We start from the raw sequence: 18891 nt of genomic DNA on the forward strand, positions 1-18891 counted from the left end.
TTATCGTCAAGTCTCAAGCGTCCAGTCGGACCAAATTATGAAGGTCTGTCATTTCTAGCTGCTTTCCCTGTACTCTCCTCCTTTTCATTGACTAACGCTGATCTTATTGTCCAGAAGCTATATTGTGGAACCTTCTTCTATGTTTCTAGCTTGCTCTTCTCAAAGCTGTCCCTTGTTTGGTTTATTCGAAACCTTTCTCCTGCCTTGCAAGTCAAGTGGCTAAGTAGAGTGGTCGAGGCGCTTGTCTATATATGGGCATTGCTCTCTATGCTAGGGTCTGCTTTCCAATGTGCTTTGCCACGCCCATGGGATATTTGGGGTGGTCACTGCTTGAACTTGGTATGCCAAACCCCTTGTTTATCCACCACTCACCACCCATGTATAATTTGTACTATTATTAGGTTGAGTGGCGATACTTTATCAGCGCTTTCAATCTTGTGACGGATCTCTTAGTTTTTGTCCTAGCGATGGTTCTTATGTTGAATCTACTCGCGCTGAAGCAACGCCTCATCTTTGCAGGTGTCTTTATCCCACGCCTGCTGTAAGAATTTCTACTTATGTGTCTCTTCTGTTGAACCGAGGCTGACATCTTCCCGTAACATAGTGTGGTGATTGCAACGGCCATTGAGATGACCTTCATCAAGATCGGCACTTCAAGCAGCGACCCAACATACGACATGTGTGAGATGACCATCTTACAAGACGTGATTCAGTGCCTGAGTATTGTCACAGCCTGCTGGCCACAGCTTAAACCGTTGATGCTCTGGATGCGATCGAGCGGACTGCAGATACAAGATACGGAGTCAAAGGCTTGCCGTGATGAACCCAGTCCACAGGTACACCAGAGCCAAATAAAGCGGCCCAGTCTAACATATTTACAGTCGGATATGGACTCACGCATCCGACTTCCTCAGTTCCCAGACCGCATCGTCATAACACAGGACTGGCAAGTGGACAGCCAGACCATCTGTGATCTAGAATCACTTCCTAGCCCTTTCCTTGCTAGGAGAGACAAGTCTTATAGGAGCCGGGATAATCTTGTCTGAGTACTAGTCTTAGGAGCGATGTGTGATGTAAAAAATGCGTTTATCTATTCCAAATTGCCATATCTAGAGGGTGCGGCGGAATCCACATGATCCAGCTAAGAGGAAATATAGACGTAGGTGAAAGTATGAGTTGAAGTCTAAAGAAGAAAACGACAGGACTAGAATAAAATTTCTAGATTGGCGTTGGATACAGTAGCATGAAAATGGCTCATTGTTATTCATACGTGACCGTTGCCGCTGTTGATGCCAAGACAGGTATCAGCCACGTAGCAGATAATGGGGTTATAGTGTAATTTTGGTCACACCATTATTAATAGGGATACTTGAGTCTCAGGACCTATGGATTTCCTTGTGGATTTGCGATCGAACATGAGCTATAGTACCTGTGAAGTATCCAGAAAAAGAAAAAGACTGGATTTTATATTCCTCTTGCATATCGGCATTTCCGGGTTGCTTTAATGTTGCCGAAGTCGGTTAATAAAAGCAGCTATGGCTGGGCTATTCGAAAAAAGGCTTGATTATGCTAGCAATATACGAGTGTAGGCCTATCAAAGACGGCTACCTACCAATACTCTCTGTAGTTAAACCCGATCAGAGCTGAAATCATATCACCTTAACCGGGGATCCTCGGACCCACCATAACCACTTGTATTTCTATACCGGGGAGTAGACTCCTGGTATAACTTGTATGGCTGGCATTGCCTAGCTGTGAAGTAACAACCTAACCCGTATTACTGAATTATCTGACTTGGTATCTTGTAGAATTGACTTGGTGATGCCGATGATAAATCAAGACTTATCAATTTTCTCACCATTATCAAAATCCAGGTCAAGGGCCATCACTATAATCCAAGGCAATAGATTTCAAATATAAAGTTTCCTGGCTTATTGTGTATTCCAAATAATGAATTGTACTAACCTTAGGAATGGGCCCCTTGTTGCCACTGAATCGATCTTTTGGGTCGTTCTCGGCCTAATCAAAACTAGGAATTCACCTTCGTTCCACATATGTTATCTTTTCCAAACCCGTTTGACCAATTTACAGAGACGGGCTGCTAGAATGCAACGGCGGATACTACGACCCTATGCAAATGCCTACAGTTTACCCAAATTGATTGATCCACACTAAGGTAAATTGTGAGGTTGAACCGTGGGATTTTGCTCGGCGACAGCGCAGTTTCTTGGTGGAATCGAACTACCAGATAAACTGGTAAAGCATTTTGTGTGGACCAGTCAATCACTTCCCGTTGCCAAAAATGGGCATTGGTGTCTGAATCTCAGAATCTTGTTCCTAGCCAACTGCTTGGCAGGGAAAATATCAGAGCCTATGGGCGCTTTAAAAATGGGCGTTCGGTCTGTCTTTTCGTGAAATCCTTCTCCCCATCCGCTGGGCAATCGAGTATCGACCGAAGTGAAATCCATGATGGCAAAGACACCAAAGACCAATCCTGCCTTAAGGCACCAAAGCCCTCTTAACGAGAAAGTCAACCCTCGTTCACACCAGGTAAGTGATGATTACTTTGGTATATACATATATATATGCATTCATAATGCATATCCTGAATCAACTACACCCATTACGATCATAACCTTATGCTAACCATTATCAAGATAAATCAGGTGATAAAAGGTACTTTTCCAGATCGCCCCGATCCAAGCCACCGCAAGTGCTTCCAGATCATCGGTATCATGGGCCGAGAATTTGATGAGATGGTAGCACAAATGGAGGATCAACAAGCTCAGCACTTGCAAGAGCTGGAGCAAATCCGCAGTCAAGAAGCTGAAACTGCATCTAAGCTTCACGATATGACGATTACGACGAGAAATGCACAAGCAGAGGTTGCACGACTTGAAAAGGAAGTCGGCCAACTGCAGCAGCAGCTAGGGACCGCCGATGGGGTGATACAGGGCCAAGTCCTATGGCACGATATCCAGTCATTCTTACACCGAGCGCGGTGTGAGATGATGTCGATGACTTCTCGATTCGGAAATGGGGTGGATGAATTCGAGAACAAAGCAACAGGCTTCTATTTGCCCGGTTCCGGAGTGATCCATGGAAGTTGGGCCGACCCGGGCCACATTGCTCTTCCAGAACTCCCCTCATCGGGCGATCTCCCATTCCCCAGCAATCTCCCGTAACGGCCAATCAGTATGGATCAGTAGCATAAGGCGCGTTGAGCGGCCAAGGGGATGCTAATTGGGCTCTCCAAAATGTGATTTACTTGTTAGAATTGGCTTGAAATAAAACCTTGTTAAAAAGCACTACGCCGTAAATTGCTTATTCTGAGTAATGCCTCGCTTCGCAAGTGGGTACTCTGAATTATGCTATGTGAATATCTATTTCTTAAGCTTCTGTCTCATTACAGTCAGAGCAATAAACCGTAGCCATGATTCTACCCTTCCTGCCCTCCTGTCTCTCCCGATCGAATAAATGTTGGATCAATGCCCATTCACACCCAGCTCATTACAGGGAGTATGTTACAACCCCGAATGACTATCTACATTCCCACTTGGCTGGAAGTAGGTATTTCCAAGGGTATTTTATAACACTCAGAGCTGACACAAAGAGAGAACCAGCTCTCGCTCATCCAAGGTACCCAAAAGTCAGTTACATGTACTGCTCAATCCGGATAGGGGGTATGGTGAAGAAATTGATTTTTTCAATCGCACAATGTTTGAAACAGCAGTATTGGTTCGTCATAGGTGACTGGGATATCCATCCAGCCCTTTTTAATTATTCCTTGGGTTATCTATGTATCCCAAGTTTCCTAGGCCATCAAGTAGCGAAGACTAGTCCTATGATGGTACTATTAATGTTATACAATAGCATTATTACCGGGAAAGATCATTCGTAGCCGGATAATCCGTAGGCCGTACCAGTATCTATTTACAACTGACATAAGTGAAAAATATATATCATTACTAATCTGTTACTAAATAGAAGACCCTCCAATTCGGCCGAGTGTGATCAAATTCTCAACCACATTCTTGATGCATTCTAATAGTCTTTTAGGTCACCGTTCCGAACGCAATATCCGTCTAGTCCTCCGACACCCTCTTTCATCTGACTCTCTCTGTTCATGACTCATCACAGTCTCCATCTCGGCGAGACGGCCAAGAGCATTCTCTAGATCACGTTGCATAGACTGGTTGATATCCAACTGTCGGTCCCGAGAATCCTGCAGAGATCTGTAAATTCATCAGTCATGAAAGTCAAACGTAGAGTCAAAGGAGAGGCAGAAAGGATTTGTCTTACTTCACTCGCTTGTCGAGTCTGCAGCATATTAGCGGAACTCTTCCAGCTTAGATTCCAAAGAAGCTCTACTTACTCTGCAACGCAATTTAAGGCCACAATGCTACTGTCCTTCGAGGGACTTGGCTGAGATTCCGCTCCGATGGCTGTTCGTCTAGGTCTCATGTCCTTCATCTCTGGGAGACGGGTAATTCCTGCATGAGTCTTTTCATCCAGCTCAGTCTCTGACTGTGTGACCTCTTCTTGGGAAAGATCTTCATCCTCTGTGGTATCGCCCTCTGTAGGCCGGGGAGAGGCCGTAGGCCCGTCGTGTTTAAAGGACACAGATAATAGGGCGCGCTGCAGTCTATCATGGAATTGCTTCTCTCGACTTGACGAAAGACGCTTTCGCATAGCTCCCATTTTGGATTCAAGTAGACTAGGAATTTTGCTCAGGGTTCTTACAATAAAAGAAAGGAACTAGGTCAGGAAAGCGTGAGTCTTAATACCAGAGAGCATTCGCTCCACTATAATCACAATACATAGAAATATTTTTGTGATTCGTTGAATAAAGCTCTAGGCCTTCAAGTGATAAAGTTCTATCCTCTGGTAGAGTAGTTCCGAAAATCTCACCACTCTATGAGATAGCAATGTCAACAATAGTGAATGCCTCTGCAAATTGGTTACACGCCACTCTGTTGATTGTTCCGCCGCTTGGTGAACCGTGGGTTGTTTAAGGAACTTAGACTAGTCGAGTCACCAAAGAGAATCAGTGAATTTATCCTATCCATGGACCAAGCTGTTAAAAGTGAAAATTATGGACCATTGTTGCACTACAGTTGCACACACACCGTAGGGTAACAACAGATGGTAAGTAGCTACGCCAGTTCTTTCTCAGTTTGACTAGATTATATTTTTCCGATCGACTGGGCCAGTTTCAAGTTCGAGAATGGTCATTTAAATCTCAACACACCCGCTATTGTGGCCGTTCCTTCACTGTCCATGTTGTATCATTATTCCTGTCATCGGATCCATTCTCTTGCATCGATGCCTCCTCGAAGCTCCATAGGCTGGTCAGAATGGGAAGAGGAAAACCTTCTTCCCTGGCTGGAGTCAAGATCCGGCATGACTTGGAAAGAACTCGCTTATGCTTATCAAAATGAAATTGGAATCGATCGAAGCATCGAGTCACTTCGAGGCAAGAAGTATCATATTCTACGCAAGCGTGGACGCAGCCGACGCAGGGTCTCTATATCTCGGAGACATTCTCGCTCGAGATCGCCTTACGACTATGACAGGCTGGGGAGGCCAGAGACGACATTTCAAGAGGAAAGGACGCGGAAGCTCGGTCGATCCCATTCCCCGGTATCAACAGGTTCGTCCCATAGCATTGACTGCGAGCGCTCTCCATCAATGGGAGCTCACATATCAGGTATGGTGCCACACAGAAAACTCCTGAAGTGCGCAGCTCACAAAATTGGCAGAGTGCTCAACCCCTATTGCCTTCGACTGTCGGCGAGAAAAATGGCCCTCATGGTTGATCGACCTTGTCAAAGGGCTCTATGCGGAGATATAGTAGTAGTCAGCGGTAACGGGTAGTTCATTCAAAATCGAGCCCGGGAAAATGGAGGCTTGACTTTGTTATATTCTCGTGGCCAGATATTGCCAGCAGCCTAAGATGCCCGTGAACAGTGAAGTTGAGGCTCTACGGAAGTTCCGAAGTTGGCTACCGTTGGCTACCGAGGTTGACACATAAGAATGTGGTATGTGATTATACAGTATAGTATCACACATACACAATCGATTTCTACATAATTTGAGTTTAAGTCCTGATGCGGATGTGGGGCAATCTACAGAACTGTTGGGGGGGATCTGCCGGGGAGAAATGACAATGCTAATAGGGGATTTTCCGGGAAAACAAGCCTTTTCCATGATGGGCCCAGAGCATTCTGGGTCTTGGAATAGACTTTAAACTCTATATATGTACCATGGAAAGACTCTTCTGGAAATAATTCAACACTAGTTCTAGCCCAGACATGGTGGTCTATGCTGGAGCATTAATGTTATTGAGTAATTTAGATCTTAGTGTAAAGACTTTCCTATCTTTGAAGCCTCGGAAGAATAAACCATATCTACGGCCTAGAGTCCAAATATATATTGGCAACATGTGCCATAAGGGGATAATAAGGGGAAAGCCATAAGTCAATACTGAAAGACTATGATGAGGCCACCCAAGAGAGTATATTATTGACAAAGGGGAAAGATATAAAATAACACTAGGGAACTAAAATAAATTAACTACAGGACAGAAGATCTACTATGTATTGTGTAAAAGACGCCGATCTGATCGTAAATTTCAATAACATGAAAGAAAAGAGAGTGTATGAGAGCCAAGCGATATAGTATGTATATAACTTATTGAATCTCTATGATCATGAAACAAGCCGCCTCTGGGAGCCCCAAATAAGGTAGAATACATAAATTTAACTAGGCGATTTAATGTATTAAGCATGTGACAGGATGGCATGGTATAGTACACTACTGCTTAAGACAAAACGATCCTGTGGTAACTTTCAATGCTGAACAGGAACATATATCATAAATTCCGGAAATCTCGTTTGATAAGCTCAATTCATGGCCAATCAGATAGTGGACTAGGTGCGATCCAGTCAGATAAACGTAGTAGGATAGCTAGACATGTGTTGGAATGACCCAGAAGAAAAAGGCGGAGATACTGTATATGCTCTTATCGATGGTAATTTCCGAGCAAGTTGTGGAAGGCGTTCAAGAGAATAAACACCACCATCCACTGAAAAATAAGCAGGTTTAGACCCTTAGCAGCTGAGCTTGTATTTGCACCGCTCGGAAACGACCCTGAAGGAACCAATGTTGGCATGTCTGGCCTCGCAAGTGTAGCCGTTTCAGATATATCGGCCAATGGAAGAGGGAATTTGGGCAGAATCATCGTGAGGGGAAGAGCGGGCGTGGAGTTTTCGGGAACGACTGTTTTCCCGTTCATGTTCAAGGCTGCCAAAAAGTCGAATTTAGCTGAGTTGCTCATTCAGAGGAGAGTTGTAATGATGAACAAGTATACATATACTATATCTCGCCGGCCATTTAAGTACGAAGAAACTGAAAAACCGTCTAAACCGCATGTTTCCTGCTTGAAACGGATGGTGCCTACTTAAGGGTTACCTGAAATTAGTAAAAAGGGACACTTTTCGGTATATTTTTGAAAGGAGTAGACATTAATAACAGAACGTCTCACAGTCTCACCACTCACCACTCACCACCCACCACTCTCACCACTCTTACTACTCTCATATTTCCCCTCTCTTATGGGTAAGGCTTAAATTATAAGTTTATATCAGTAGATTATCGCATAAGCATAAGGCACAAGTCTAATTCATCATGCAAATTGAATTACGTTTAAGGGCCACATTTTTCATATCGAAGTCACGTAATCTAGACATAACTACAATTGAGATCGTCTTTGAAAAGGAAGCGTGTCTGGTGTTTGGTGATCATTTCTCGGTTGACAATTTGATAACCTCGTCACAAGTAGAGCACAATAAAATTTTGTAGCTCTTATATATATAACCTACATATTCTATCTTTCCCACACTAGTCTTACTGGTGTTTGAATACGGTCTTTGCGAAGTTATCGATGGCAATATCGTCGGCCAAAAAATTGATGCGCCAAAAGCAAGGTCGCCGTAAAGCAAATCTGATGAAAAAGGCAGATGAATATAGTAAGATGTGCAATGCCGATGTGTGCGTGGGGATTCGTATGCGGGAGACGGGCCGGGTATACATTTTCTCGGCAGATTCTTCGGGCTTTTGGGCCTTTCTTACTTCACAGTTGGTAGGTTAGATTATGGAAATGATTCAAGGAAACACAAAGCTGACCAGTTAGAGCTCCCACTACCCGGCTCCAACTCTGGTGACAAGTCATGATTTCGAAAACGAAAAGAAAGAGCCTACCATTTTGTTATCACGATTCGAAGTGCTGGGTGCTAGTTGAGCAATAACTCTGTGGGTATTCTGATGTCAAAATCTGGAGTTACTGTATCGAAGGCTCAATGCTCAATATACCTTGAGATTGGAAAGGAAATCTTTCAATTAGGCAGGCCTTTTCTGTGATTCTGAAATAGCGTGAAATAGAGGCATGATGTTATAGTTTCTAGAATCGTTTCTCCAAAGCTTAATAGAATGCTTTAAATATCTATCCCTCCCGGTATGTTCAGGTGCGCTTAGCTATATCCTGTTCCTAGTTCCCCAAGACCTCAACAGACTCTCTCATAGACGGATGATATCCAAGGACCTACCTATAATATTTGTTAGGCCATGTCGCTTCTGTTCTGGCATATAAATGAGCATGTGCGATTCGGGGTGCGGAATTATTTGTACGTTTTTCAGTGGCTTTACGGCTCCTGCTAGTATTCTTCCACCAGAGGGTCATGCAGGGCAAGGTCACTGGTAGTTGGCGGACTGATAGCCAGGACTAAGATTTCAAAGATCCCAGTGGGATTGGATACCCAGAGTTTGGCTTGGGATTATGAGCGACGTTACCAGATCCGGGCTCTGATAAGTGTCCAGGCTTTACTGGCGGTTTCTAGACTTGCATAACTTAAATTGAAGCTTGTGCCTTATGGCCCTTTGTGGAACTTTTCCTCTATTGATATATGGATCATTATGACCAAGCTCAATGGAAAGTGCGTCTGCTTGGTATATCAACGTTGGGCAAGAGGTGAACAACAAGTGATCTACAAGTTGAACAATTAGCGGTGATGGAACAAACAAACATCCATATTCCGGTTGTGAGAATCCAACCTGTGTGAAATTTTATCAAGATCACAAAATGGGCGAGGTCACCAATGTTTGTTGAGCTTGAACAGTCTTGCGAGTCAAAGTTGACAGACAAAGCGCGTGGTCAAAGGACAAACAGCTCACTGAACTCGAGCTACATCGTTCAACTCGTTGCTCGCCATGAGATTTCTGATATAAAGTAAAAAGATCTGCTGGAATCCCAAAAAATGCATAGGAGACTTGTCGCTTTCAGTCCGTGAAATATGGAGAGCCTGCAGGAAAAATCCCAGAGCGACGGGGACGAAGGTCGTGGTTCGGGAAAGACTCCGAGTCATGAAGATACCCCTAGGCCTCAGCCTGTACCACAACCCTGTCATGATTTGGTAGGTAAGTCAATATTCCGAGCAGGGTGTCCACAACTAATAATCACAGGTTAATTCGATGTCAAAGGAATCACTTATCAATGAGCCTTTGCGACCCGCCCTTGAAGCACTGGCAGAGCTCGATCGCAAGGACCCGAAGCTCGCTATCCAAGCAGCTCGTATTCTGGGCATATATCGACGCCTGTGGGAATCTTGCGTCTCCAAGCATCTTGAATGCAAGGAGCAGGCTCAGAGAAATCAAACTCTGGAAGAATCGAGACTCCATCTGAGTAATGAGAGAGAAAAGCTTCAGCATCGCTACAATGAGCAGCTATCTCATCTGCGGTTTTTTGACAACGCTCTGCATTCGTCCCGAGAGAGACTGACTGGAATTCTCAGCGATTGGAAACAAGGCTCCAATGGGGAGAAGGCATGGGTGGCTGACGAGGAGAAAGCTAAGTAAGAGGGCTAAGTGTTGGTCAAGACAAATTATGTGAGAAACTATATACGAGCCTTTGTGTCGTGAATCCACACTCTGGAGCAATATTCGAAATCGGCGTCTATGTTTTCGAGAAACTACCTCGGGCCTTGCCGCTAGTCCACTTATGGATCCAGTTATTCTGCTTTCAGATACAATGGGGACCTTAGCCGGAATTTCTACAGTTACAATTGGATCAGCTTGCGTTGGCCCTCCCTTCTAGATTAAACTTATCGGTGTAAATAATGAAAGCCGATTTCGAATATTGCTGTAGAGTGTGGATAAAATGAATTACTGTACTTAGAGGTATGAATATATGTTTTTCATGTTGATTTTTCGCATATCGTGTCATTTGTTCTCACAATATACAAGCTTGAAGAGGCCCAAATGGTGACCGGGTACTGTAAAATCCCGGGAAACGGACGAGACATCACTTAAGATTTTCCAGTGGGCTTTGGATGTAGAGAAAGGCCAAGTCGCCAATACCTATACAGCCAATGGGATATTACACGATATCAAGATTTTCAATTGGCTCCATGAGGGGTCACTAAGGTGATTGAAAATCACAGCCACGCGACAAGTGAATTCTGCGACTTGATCTTTAGTATTCTTTATATACGTGTTGTAAAGCTATCCTGGTGCAGTGTCCGTCAGACCTAGATAAATGTAATTGATCCAAAGCTATTGTCAGGGACGCATGAAGAATTATATTGATTCAAAGAGCCGACATCTTAAGCACTGGTACAGTAGACAACTGAGATGATCACGGGTTTCTCTTAAGCATCGAGAAGTATTCTTTTCACTTCAAATTTACCCATTTCGTCTAGAAAGATCATATGACCCACCGTTCCTGTCGAATATGGGGCTGCGTGAAGATCATGTGATCATGTAAACTATTTTAAAAGTCTGCTAATATCTCGAAATATGTGTGAACACACGGAAAAATAGAGGACCAACTAGACCTAGTACAGCAGCCGATGGAGGGGACAGTACACGAGCTCTGACAGTTTCTCCGCTGTATGTACCTTGTTAAGGCCCATCGATACGGAAGGGATGTGGATCGCTGGCATGTAAGGTCGAGATGACACCGTTCTGTAGGGCGCGCATGGCTTTTGTTCGATCCTGTAGTACCAGGGCTTGCTCGCTGAAACACTGCAACAAGGTATCACACTCGCCTGCCAAAAATCCTTTCACCTTTTGAAGTAGCCGATGCTCTTCCTCGAGCTGTATCATCTCCGCCGACTTAACGACATAATACTTCCACATACAGAGATAGCAATCGAGAAAGCTGAAAACTGAATTGGCTCGGTCGGTGTCATAGTGCAAAAGCTCGCGAATCTGCGACTCTAAGAGGCCTGGAGGAGCCGACGTGCTCTATGGAATGTTAGTTTACTTCATCTTGGTGTGTGGGAAGCAGTTCTACCTCGGGATCAGTCACTGTGGAGATGGTGCATTGCTTTGAATCCGCCATGTTGTCGTTGGGAAAGTTTTGAGCTGAGAGGAATTGTCTCTTAGCTGGGTGGCCGTCCGACGACATTGATTGGAATGATTTCTGTGGCCAATTGGGGGACGCTGAGAGCCTGGGGGATTTATAGACATCGATGGGACCTGGATTCCAGAATCGGTCTGATTTTGCTCGTTACTCACGGTTGAATCACAGTCTTGGAAAATCGAAACTTCAACGTACACGCATATTCATAAGTCACAATGTTGAAAGAGGCAGATAGGAGAGCCTTCGGCGTGTTGAAGCAGACTCCAAAGTGGAGTCTGGAGCTGTGCATCCTTCAACCATTAAAAATCACCGGCCTACTATGACAAAATGGAGGGCCAAGTAAAAGGAAACACAGTGGCCATATTGGACAGGCTTATCGGGCTTGGACAACACAGCTGGTCGGACTGATTTACCCCATTTTAAAGCCAGGAAGTCTAGAGACCAAAAGGTCGAACTGCTAAAAACTATGAGTGTGAGATCTGAGGGTGGCGTGGAGTGCACATATTCCCAGACCGTAAAAAGCTCTCACGTAGGGTTTAACTATTTGTTATACACATAAATAAGGTAGTCAATCATAAAGCGATTCAACACACGTTTCCGGGACCGGTCCAGTTCCGCCCGAGGCATTCCATGCAAAATCGAGTTGTTCACAGATATCGGAATGCCCACCTATCCAGCTTGAGACACCCAGACCTCTATAGACTAGATAAAGAACAGGTTAAGATCTTTCCAGTTTGAATTGACAAAACCAACCAATCCCACGAGCTAAACCGTGCGCCAGCATGTCCAAATTCCAACCTTGTGATTGTAGCAATTGTAGTCCATTTTCCCGGGTCATATTCAAAGGATAATAGCAAATTCCTGAGATTATGAAACAGGTGTTCTTTGTGACAACAAAGGTAAAGTTTGCATTCTCAATGATCTCAAAATCGACGGTCTTGCCATCGCTAGAACCGTAGTATGACAATTTTGATTGCTCAATTGACTTGCAGAAAATTAGTAAGGAGATCAGTTCCTCTGGGATTCTATGTCATACCTCGATCAAGCGGCTTTCCTTCATGATCTCATGCCAGAGTGGAAGGGCCTTCCTATCCCAAAGATAGATGCTTGCACTCAAAGTGGAGTCTATTATGACCACTTCGTGCTTCTCGTTGATGCGTGATTTCGCCCTATCAAGAGTTTGTCCGTTGAAAAATTCATTAAGAGGGGTATCATCGAGCATATATACCACGCTTTGGTGATGGGACATTTCGTTTAGCAAGGTAAAGGCAGAGATTAGATCAAAACAGTAAGAAAAGAATAAGTGCGACAAAGTACGACACAAAGACAATCATTGCGAGACAAGTCGTTTTATACAGTACATATGTTTGCGCAATTTATGGGTGGGCAAGATTGAGAATCAGAGAATTTTTTACTTCAGTTTCCAGGCATCAAATAAACTCTACATAAAACCGTATAGACCCATCGTGCTCCGGTACTCGATACTCGAAACCCAACTCTACTCAAGACAAGCGTAGATACATTTCATGCAAAGCCTATCTGGAAAGAAGTCGAACAATTTCGGAATGTCCTCCATGCTGTGCCCACCAGAGCGACGTGCGTCCTTTGTCATCAATTGTGGTAGAATCAGTATCAGGATGTCGCAATAGATTTTCAGCGCTTTCGCGCATCCCGTTTGCCGATGCGAAGAGCAACGCAGTAAATTTGTGAGGGCCAGGCTCATTTACTGAAATAGAATCGTGTTGGAGAAGAAGGGAAACAGTGGAAGAATGTCCAAACATGACGGCTACCTGGAGTGGAGTCGTCCCTGTGGGGCTCTTTTGGTTGACATCGATTGACTTTTGTCGCAGAAGAAGTCGAACTATTTGGTACTGCCCTGCACGGCATGCGCACCACAGTGGGGGCATCACTCGTCGGGACTGTACATTGAGCTGTATGTACTTTACATATGCTCATTCAGTTGCTGTTTGCATGTCCCTTGGTTTTATTCATATGTCAGCTGTACATTGAGCGTCGTGTTACACCAGATATGGAACATGTCTACTAATTCACCTATGCTGTGGCAGTGATGCGTTTGTCCTCAGGAGGTACAGGTGCTGCTTTGTTTGGAGCGGGGTAGCACTTCTCCCAGAAAATTGTTCATAAGCCCATTCAAGGCCATATTTCGATCAAATTCCAAGTTCTCAGCGCAGGCTTTTGACATCATTGACATTCTAAAATTACACAACCGGCACTCAGTTTCAAAATGCCACGCAAGGGACGCAAAGCTGCAAAACTATGGTCGCTACACCCAGAGCTTCACGACGATGTAGCTCAGTTATTAGACGAGGAAGGGCTTCAGATAGACTTCTTTGACGCCGATGACGAGGAAACCAACATTAAGGAATGGGACACAAACGTTATGGGTCGATTTATATGCCAAAACAGCGGATGTCACTCCAGTGGTTGGTCGAGCAAAAAAGTCGCGATTACGATTCGCATGTACTCTCCACGGCGATATAATGCACGAGTGTATCATCAGCGATGCAAAAATTGTGGAGCAGTTGGTCGGCTACTCCTGGATACCGGGTGCTATGCAGAGAGAGTGACATACTGGCTGAAAAAATGGAATGGAATTGAGGTACGGCCACCCAGGTTTTCTGGCCAGAGCAGAGGACCACACGATAGTGAACTGTGTGAAGGGTGTAGAGTTGGTCATTGTCCCAACTCGAATGGGGATTTAGCATTGGTGCTAGCGAGGTAAGTTTGGTATATACTAAGAGTTCTTATACAGTAATTAACTCTTCTAGGTTGTCTATCTGAGCGCTGTGCTCTAAGGCATCGCATTCTTGGTACACAGGGTATCCTCGATCTGAAAATCCTTGGACCAATCATCCAGACCCAGTGGCCACAGCTTTGAGATAAAACCACCAGAGTCGACACTTCAACAAGATTGATCAGCAACCAAGTGTTATTCCTTGATCCCTGGTTTTTGGTGTACATTTGGGGAGCAAAACAGGACAAGCGGCTGGGAATAGGCGATCGTGCCAGATTATCAAAACAGTGATTCTACGCAATTCTATGGGAAATTACAGTATTGTTACACTAGCCCAATAATTATGGTATTGGTATTACTTTACATTTCTGTCGACACTATAAACGCGGTGATCAAAAGCAAATTAGTGCATTTCGGATCCTTCTTTCCGGGAATTAAGTTAAAAGAGGTTTTGGTAAAGCTGATTTCGAAAACTACTGTATGGCCACAGCGTTGTCTCTGCTTGGTTCCTCCACTTTTCATTAACAGGTTGATGTCCGTTTATTGTTGAAGGCTGCACGGCTCTAGGCTCCACTCCATAGGGGCTGTTTCAACACGCGGAAGAATCTCCTATCTGCCTCTTTCAACTTTGTGACTCGAGAATATGCTCGGAAGCTAAAGATTGAATCATCCAAGACTGTGAATCAACCGTGAGCAACGAGCAAAATCAGACGAATTCCGGACCCATCACGATGTCTATAAATACCTAAGGCTCTCAGTGTCCCCCACTTGGTCACAGAAATCATTCTAATCAATGTCGTCGGACGACCACCCACCTAAGAGACAATGCCTTCCGGCTCAAGACTTTCCCAAAAACGACAAGATGGCGGATTCAAAGCACAGCGCCAACTCCACCGTGACTGATCCCGAGGTAGGACTTCTTCCCAAACAGCGAGATGAAGTAAGCTAACTATTCTTAACGGCTTGCCCTGGTCTCCTAGAGTCGCAAATCCGCGATTTCCTGCATTTTAACCCTGACCGAGCTGATTCAGCTCTCAAATTGCTCGATTGCTACCTGGATATGTGGGAGTTCTATGTCATCAAGTCTGCGGAGATGATTCGGCTCGAGGAAGAACATCGACGACTTCAAGAGTTTAACGACTGCTTGGTAAGCGAGTGTGATACCTTAATGCAGTGTTTTGAAGAGCAAGGCTTGGTACTGCAGGATCGAAGACAAGCCGTACGCGCGCTTCAGAATGGTGTCATCTCGGCCTTGCATGCCAGCGACCCACAGCCCTTTCCTATCTATGGGCCTGAACAAGATCCAGCGATGGTTCATGAGTCAAATGGACATCCTGGACGAGACGTGCAAATTTGAAGTGAACGGAATATGTCTGAATACAAAACAGAAGCCTGCAAAGTTTCTCTTTCCATCCCAGTTAGTCACCAGTTTTGATGAGTTCAGTTATTTGAATGAAAAGATTTCTCAATGCACCGCTGCCAAGAAGCTCTTAATTATATTGCTTTAGCTGGGGGCAGTATCGGGGCAAATTTACAGTGTATATCTAACGAATTTCAAAATCAACTCCCAAAACTCATTTTTGGAGTGGACTGTCGTTTTCAGTTACTTAGTAGCCCTTGTGGAGCCGTTGGAAATCCGTCCTTCTCTTTATTCCGCTTTGTTTGTACATAATGTACAATACTTCCGGAAACCGGTGTCACCAGTTACACTCTTCGATTCTTTCTCAAATCCTCTTGCCAAGATACACTATCCCACATATAGATTAGTTGAATTCTTGCAAAGTTTCAGAACGTTTTCTATACAGGCACGGGAAGAACATAATCACAAGACGGTGAAAGGAATTTCCGAGGTGTGGTATATTCCTGGAATGTTCAAATGCACGGAAACATCCACAAGTACATCGCAACCTGGCAAGTTGTCTCATTGTACCACCCGTTCGCCGCAAAATCAGGCTGTAAAGACGGAGGATCTTGTATACTTAAATACATCCTTATTCTTTGTCCCTTCGACCATCCTCCTGTTTAGATTAATGCTTGGAAGGCATGTCCTTAGGTCTGGATTCTATGGTGGTCCGTAAGAAAACGGCGTTTTGGCGCGTTCTGGTCACCTGATAACAAAGCTGCAGGGATGCCCCTCACCTAGCTGAATGACTGGCAACTACCGTGAATACAGCTCTCATATATATAACCATGGCATATTGTGCAGTTTGCGATTTCGATCATGTCAGCCGTTGAGTTCCATGGGAGAAATGATGAACTTCAGATTGGGACCAACCAAGGGTCGGTCAGGGTGGAGATCTACTAGGGTAGGTTTGATCGTGTATCACCAAGGTTAGATTCGAATTAACGCATTTTATACACAAGGACATGCTACTGAAGACATCGATCGGATGTGCCTCCAAAACCTTCGTTGCCCAGACTCTCTAGCCGTGAAAACCCGCTTGAAGTTGGCCAAGGACAGATTACTCTGTCAATCATTTGAGTGGGTTCTCCAGGACCCGCAATACCGTACTTGGCGACATGGGAATAATTTCTGTCTTCTCTGGATCAAGGGTGGTGCTGGGAAAGGGAAAACAATGATGTTGATCGGGCTTACAGAAGTACTCTCAAAGAGATATGATACATCTACTGTGGTGACATATTTCTTTTTCCGAAATGCCGATAGTGAACTGAACACCCTAGAGTCGGTCATCAAAGCCTTGATTCTAAGATTGATAAGCCAGCGAGTTGAACTGAAAGACTCTTTGCGATGTCGATGGGACCCTCAGAACGACCGTTTCAGCGAGGACGTTAGCTCATGGCGAGGGTTGTGGGATATCCTTTGGGAGATGTTAGACCAGTGTGATTGCTTAAGGGTATATGTCATTATGGATGCCCTTGATGAGTGCCAAGATAGCGGTATGGTCAACTTCTTGAAACTCATTATCCGAAATGGTCTTGATCAGCCTACTAAAATCAAATGGCTCCTGACAAGCCGGCCATTAGAAGCTGCAGAGCGCACATTATTAGCTGGACATAAGCAAATGCAAGTCAGTTTGGAGCTCAACCTCGAACATATCTCTCAATCCGTGCAGACCTATATCTCCTACAAAGTTGATGAGCTGAACCTTCGAAACAGATACGGAGAGGTACTTATGAGAAGATTGAAAACTGAACTTTTTGCGAAAGCCGAGCGCACCTTTCTATGGGTGAGTCTGGTATGCAAGAGGCTTGAGGATATCTGCGTAGATGAAGCCTTAGCCACTATTCAAGATTTACCACCTGGGCTAGACCTTTTTTACGATCGAATTTTGAATCAGCTTTGCGAAGGCCAGCCAGATGAAGTCCATAATTATCTGCGGCTACTGAAGGCAATGATGCTCATATACCAACTTTTGAAAATAGAAGAAGTTCCCAGTGTGACTGGTCTATCCAGTGGAGATGATATAATCAAGTTATTAGTTAATCATTATGCATCTTTCGTCAGAATACAGGGAAACACCATTGAATTCGTCCATCAATCCGCTCGAGATTATCTAGCAGAGGAGAACGGATTGGCCATACTTGACTCGCATGGTCACTATGAATATTATAATATTGTTATTGGCTGTCTATTTTACTTAAGTGAACAGCTAAAAGTCAATCTTATAGACCTACGACGACCTAATGATTCGACCAACAAGTTTGCAAAATCACTGAAAAGCACGAGGAAAAGCGTTCTACTACTATCTTATCTTAACTATGCAACAACATTTTGGGTACAACATCTCCAGAAAGTCCCACCAAGGGCTATATCGCAAAGCAGAGTTTTTGAGGAAGGGCCGGTTGGGATATTTCCAAAGACCAAGCTTTTGGAATGGCTGGAATGCTTCAGCCTATTAGATAGGCTCCCCAAAGCTATTAATTTGATCAAAGCCCTACATGATATGACCAAGGTAAGTATCTTATATTTGTTGGTTTCCACGTCTTTTGCTGACAGTCTGTCAAAGGAGGATTCTTCGGCTTTGGCACTTATGCAAGACGCTACACGTTTTCTGCTACGGCATTACTATAATATGGCTCGTTGGCCGTTACAGGTCTATAGCTCTGCTCTTATCTTCAGTCCTGAAACATGTATTGTGAGGTTAAGAAACCTGGACAAAATTCCACAATATTTCCAAAGTTTTCCAAAGACTGAGAGCACCTGGACTTCTCTCATACAGACACTAGAAGGCCACTCAGGCTGGGTCCAGACTGTGGCGTTTTCTCCAGATGGCAAGCAGATCGCGTCAGGGTCTAGTGATAACACCATCAAGCTTTGGGATATTGTAAAGTCTCACAAAACCTCAAAATTTCTGGGCCGTCGTTTGGGTAGTCGTCTCAAGCTCCGACCACAAAGACAAATCGAAACATCGGGGCCGGTGTTCAACCTCAAATTCTCTGAAGATAATCTATACCTCATCACAGGTACTGAACGAATGAGGCTTAAAGATGCTGTGATAGAAGACCACAAAAACCGTCCACATTCCTTACAGACTTTCATTATGAAAGATCAGTGGATATTTTATGGAGTGATGCCATTTCTTCGGCTATCATCAGATATACAGCTAGCATGCTATGATTCGCGAGATGATAAAGTAGCTATTGGATTGACAAATGGTCAAGTATTAAGGTTTGAACTCGACCGAACTACTCTGCATTCTATGTTAGCGCCATGGGCGGTCTAAAGTTGAGGCCTAGGAATCTTTAATGAATCCAT

At 44.3% G+C, this 18891-nt stretch overlaps 3 protein-coding genes across 3 annotated transcripts; 2 read left to right on the forward strand and 1 right to left on the reverse strand.

Moving 5' to 3' along the window:
- Window positions 1-12954: 12954 nt before the first annotated feature.
- On the reverse strand, window positions 12955-13200 carry N7483_002419 (ankyrin repeat domain-containing protein; the record flags this gene model as incomplete). Its single annotated transcript, XM_057085856.1, has 1 exon — window positions 12955-13200. The coding sequence occupies one exon, from the start codon at window positions 13198-13200 to the stop codon at window positions 12955-12957; it is 246 nt and encodes an 81-aa protein (XP_056952005.1).
- A 464-nt stretch (window positions 13201-13664) lies between these two features.
- On the forward strand, window positions 13665-14162 carry N7483_002420 (3CxxC-type zinc finger protein; the record flags this gene model as incomplete). The annotated part of the gene is made up of 1 exon (XM_057085857.1): window positions 13665-14162. One exon carries the CDS (start codon window positions 13665-13667, stop codon window positions 14160-14162), a length of 498 nt encoding a protein of 165 aa, XP_056952006.1.
- A 2233-nt stretch (window positions 14163-16395) lies between these two features.
- Window positions 16396-18859, forward strand: N7483_002421 (WD40 repeat domain-containing protein; the record flags this gene model as incomplete). Its single annotated transcript, XM_057085858.1, has 3 exons — window positions 16396-16458; window positions 16511-18088; window positions 18143-18859. The coding sequence occupies 3 exons, from the start codon at window positions 16396-16398 to the stop codon at window positions 18857-18859; spliced, it is 2358 nt and encodes a 785-aa protein (XP_056952007.1).
- Window positions 18860-18891: the final 32 nt, after the last annotated feature.

Source organism: Penicillium malachiteum (assembly GCF_028827825.1).
Source record: "Penicillium malachiteum strain IBT 17515 chromosome Unknown utg000001l:1.0-8184562.0:1.0-8186909.0, whole genome shotgun sequence".
NCBI lineage: Eukaryota > Fungi > Ascomycota > Eurotiomycetes > Eurotiales > Aspergillaceae > Penicillium > Penicillium malachiteum.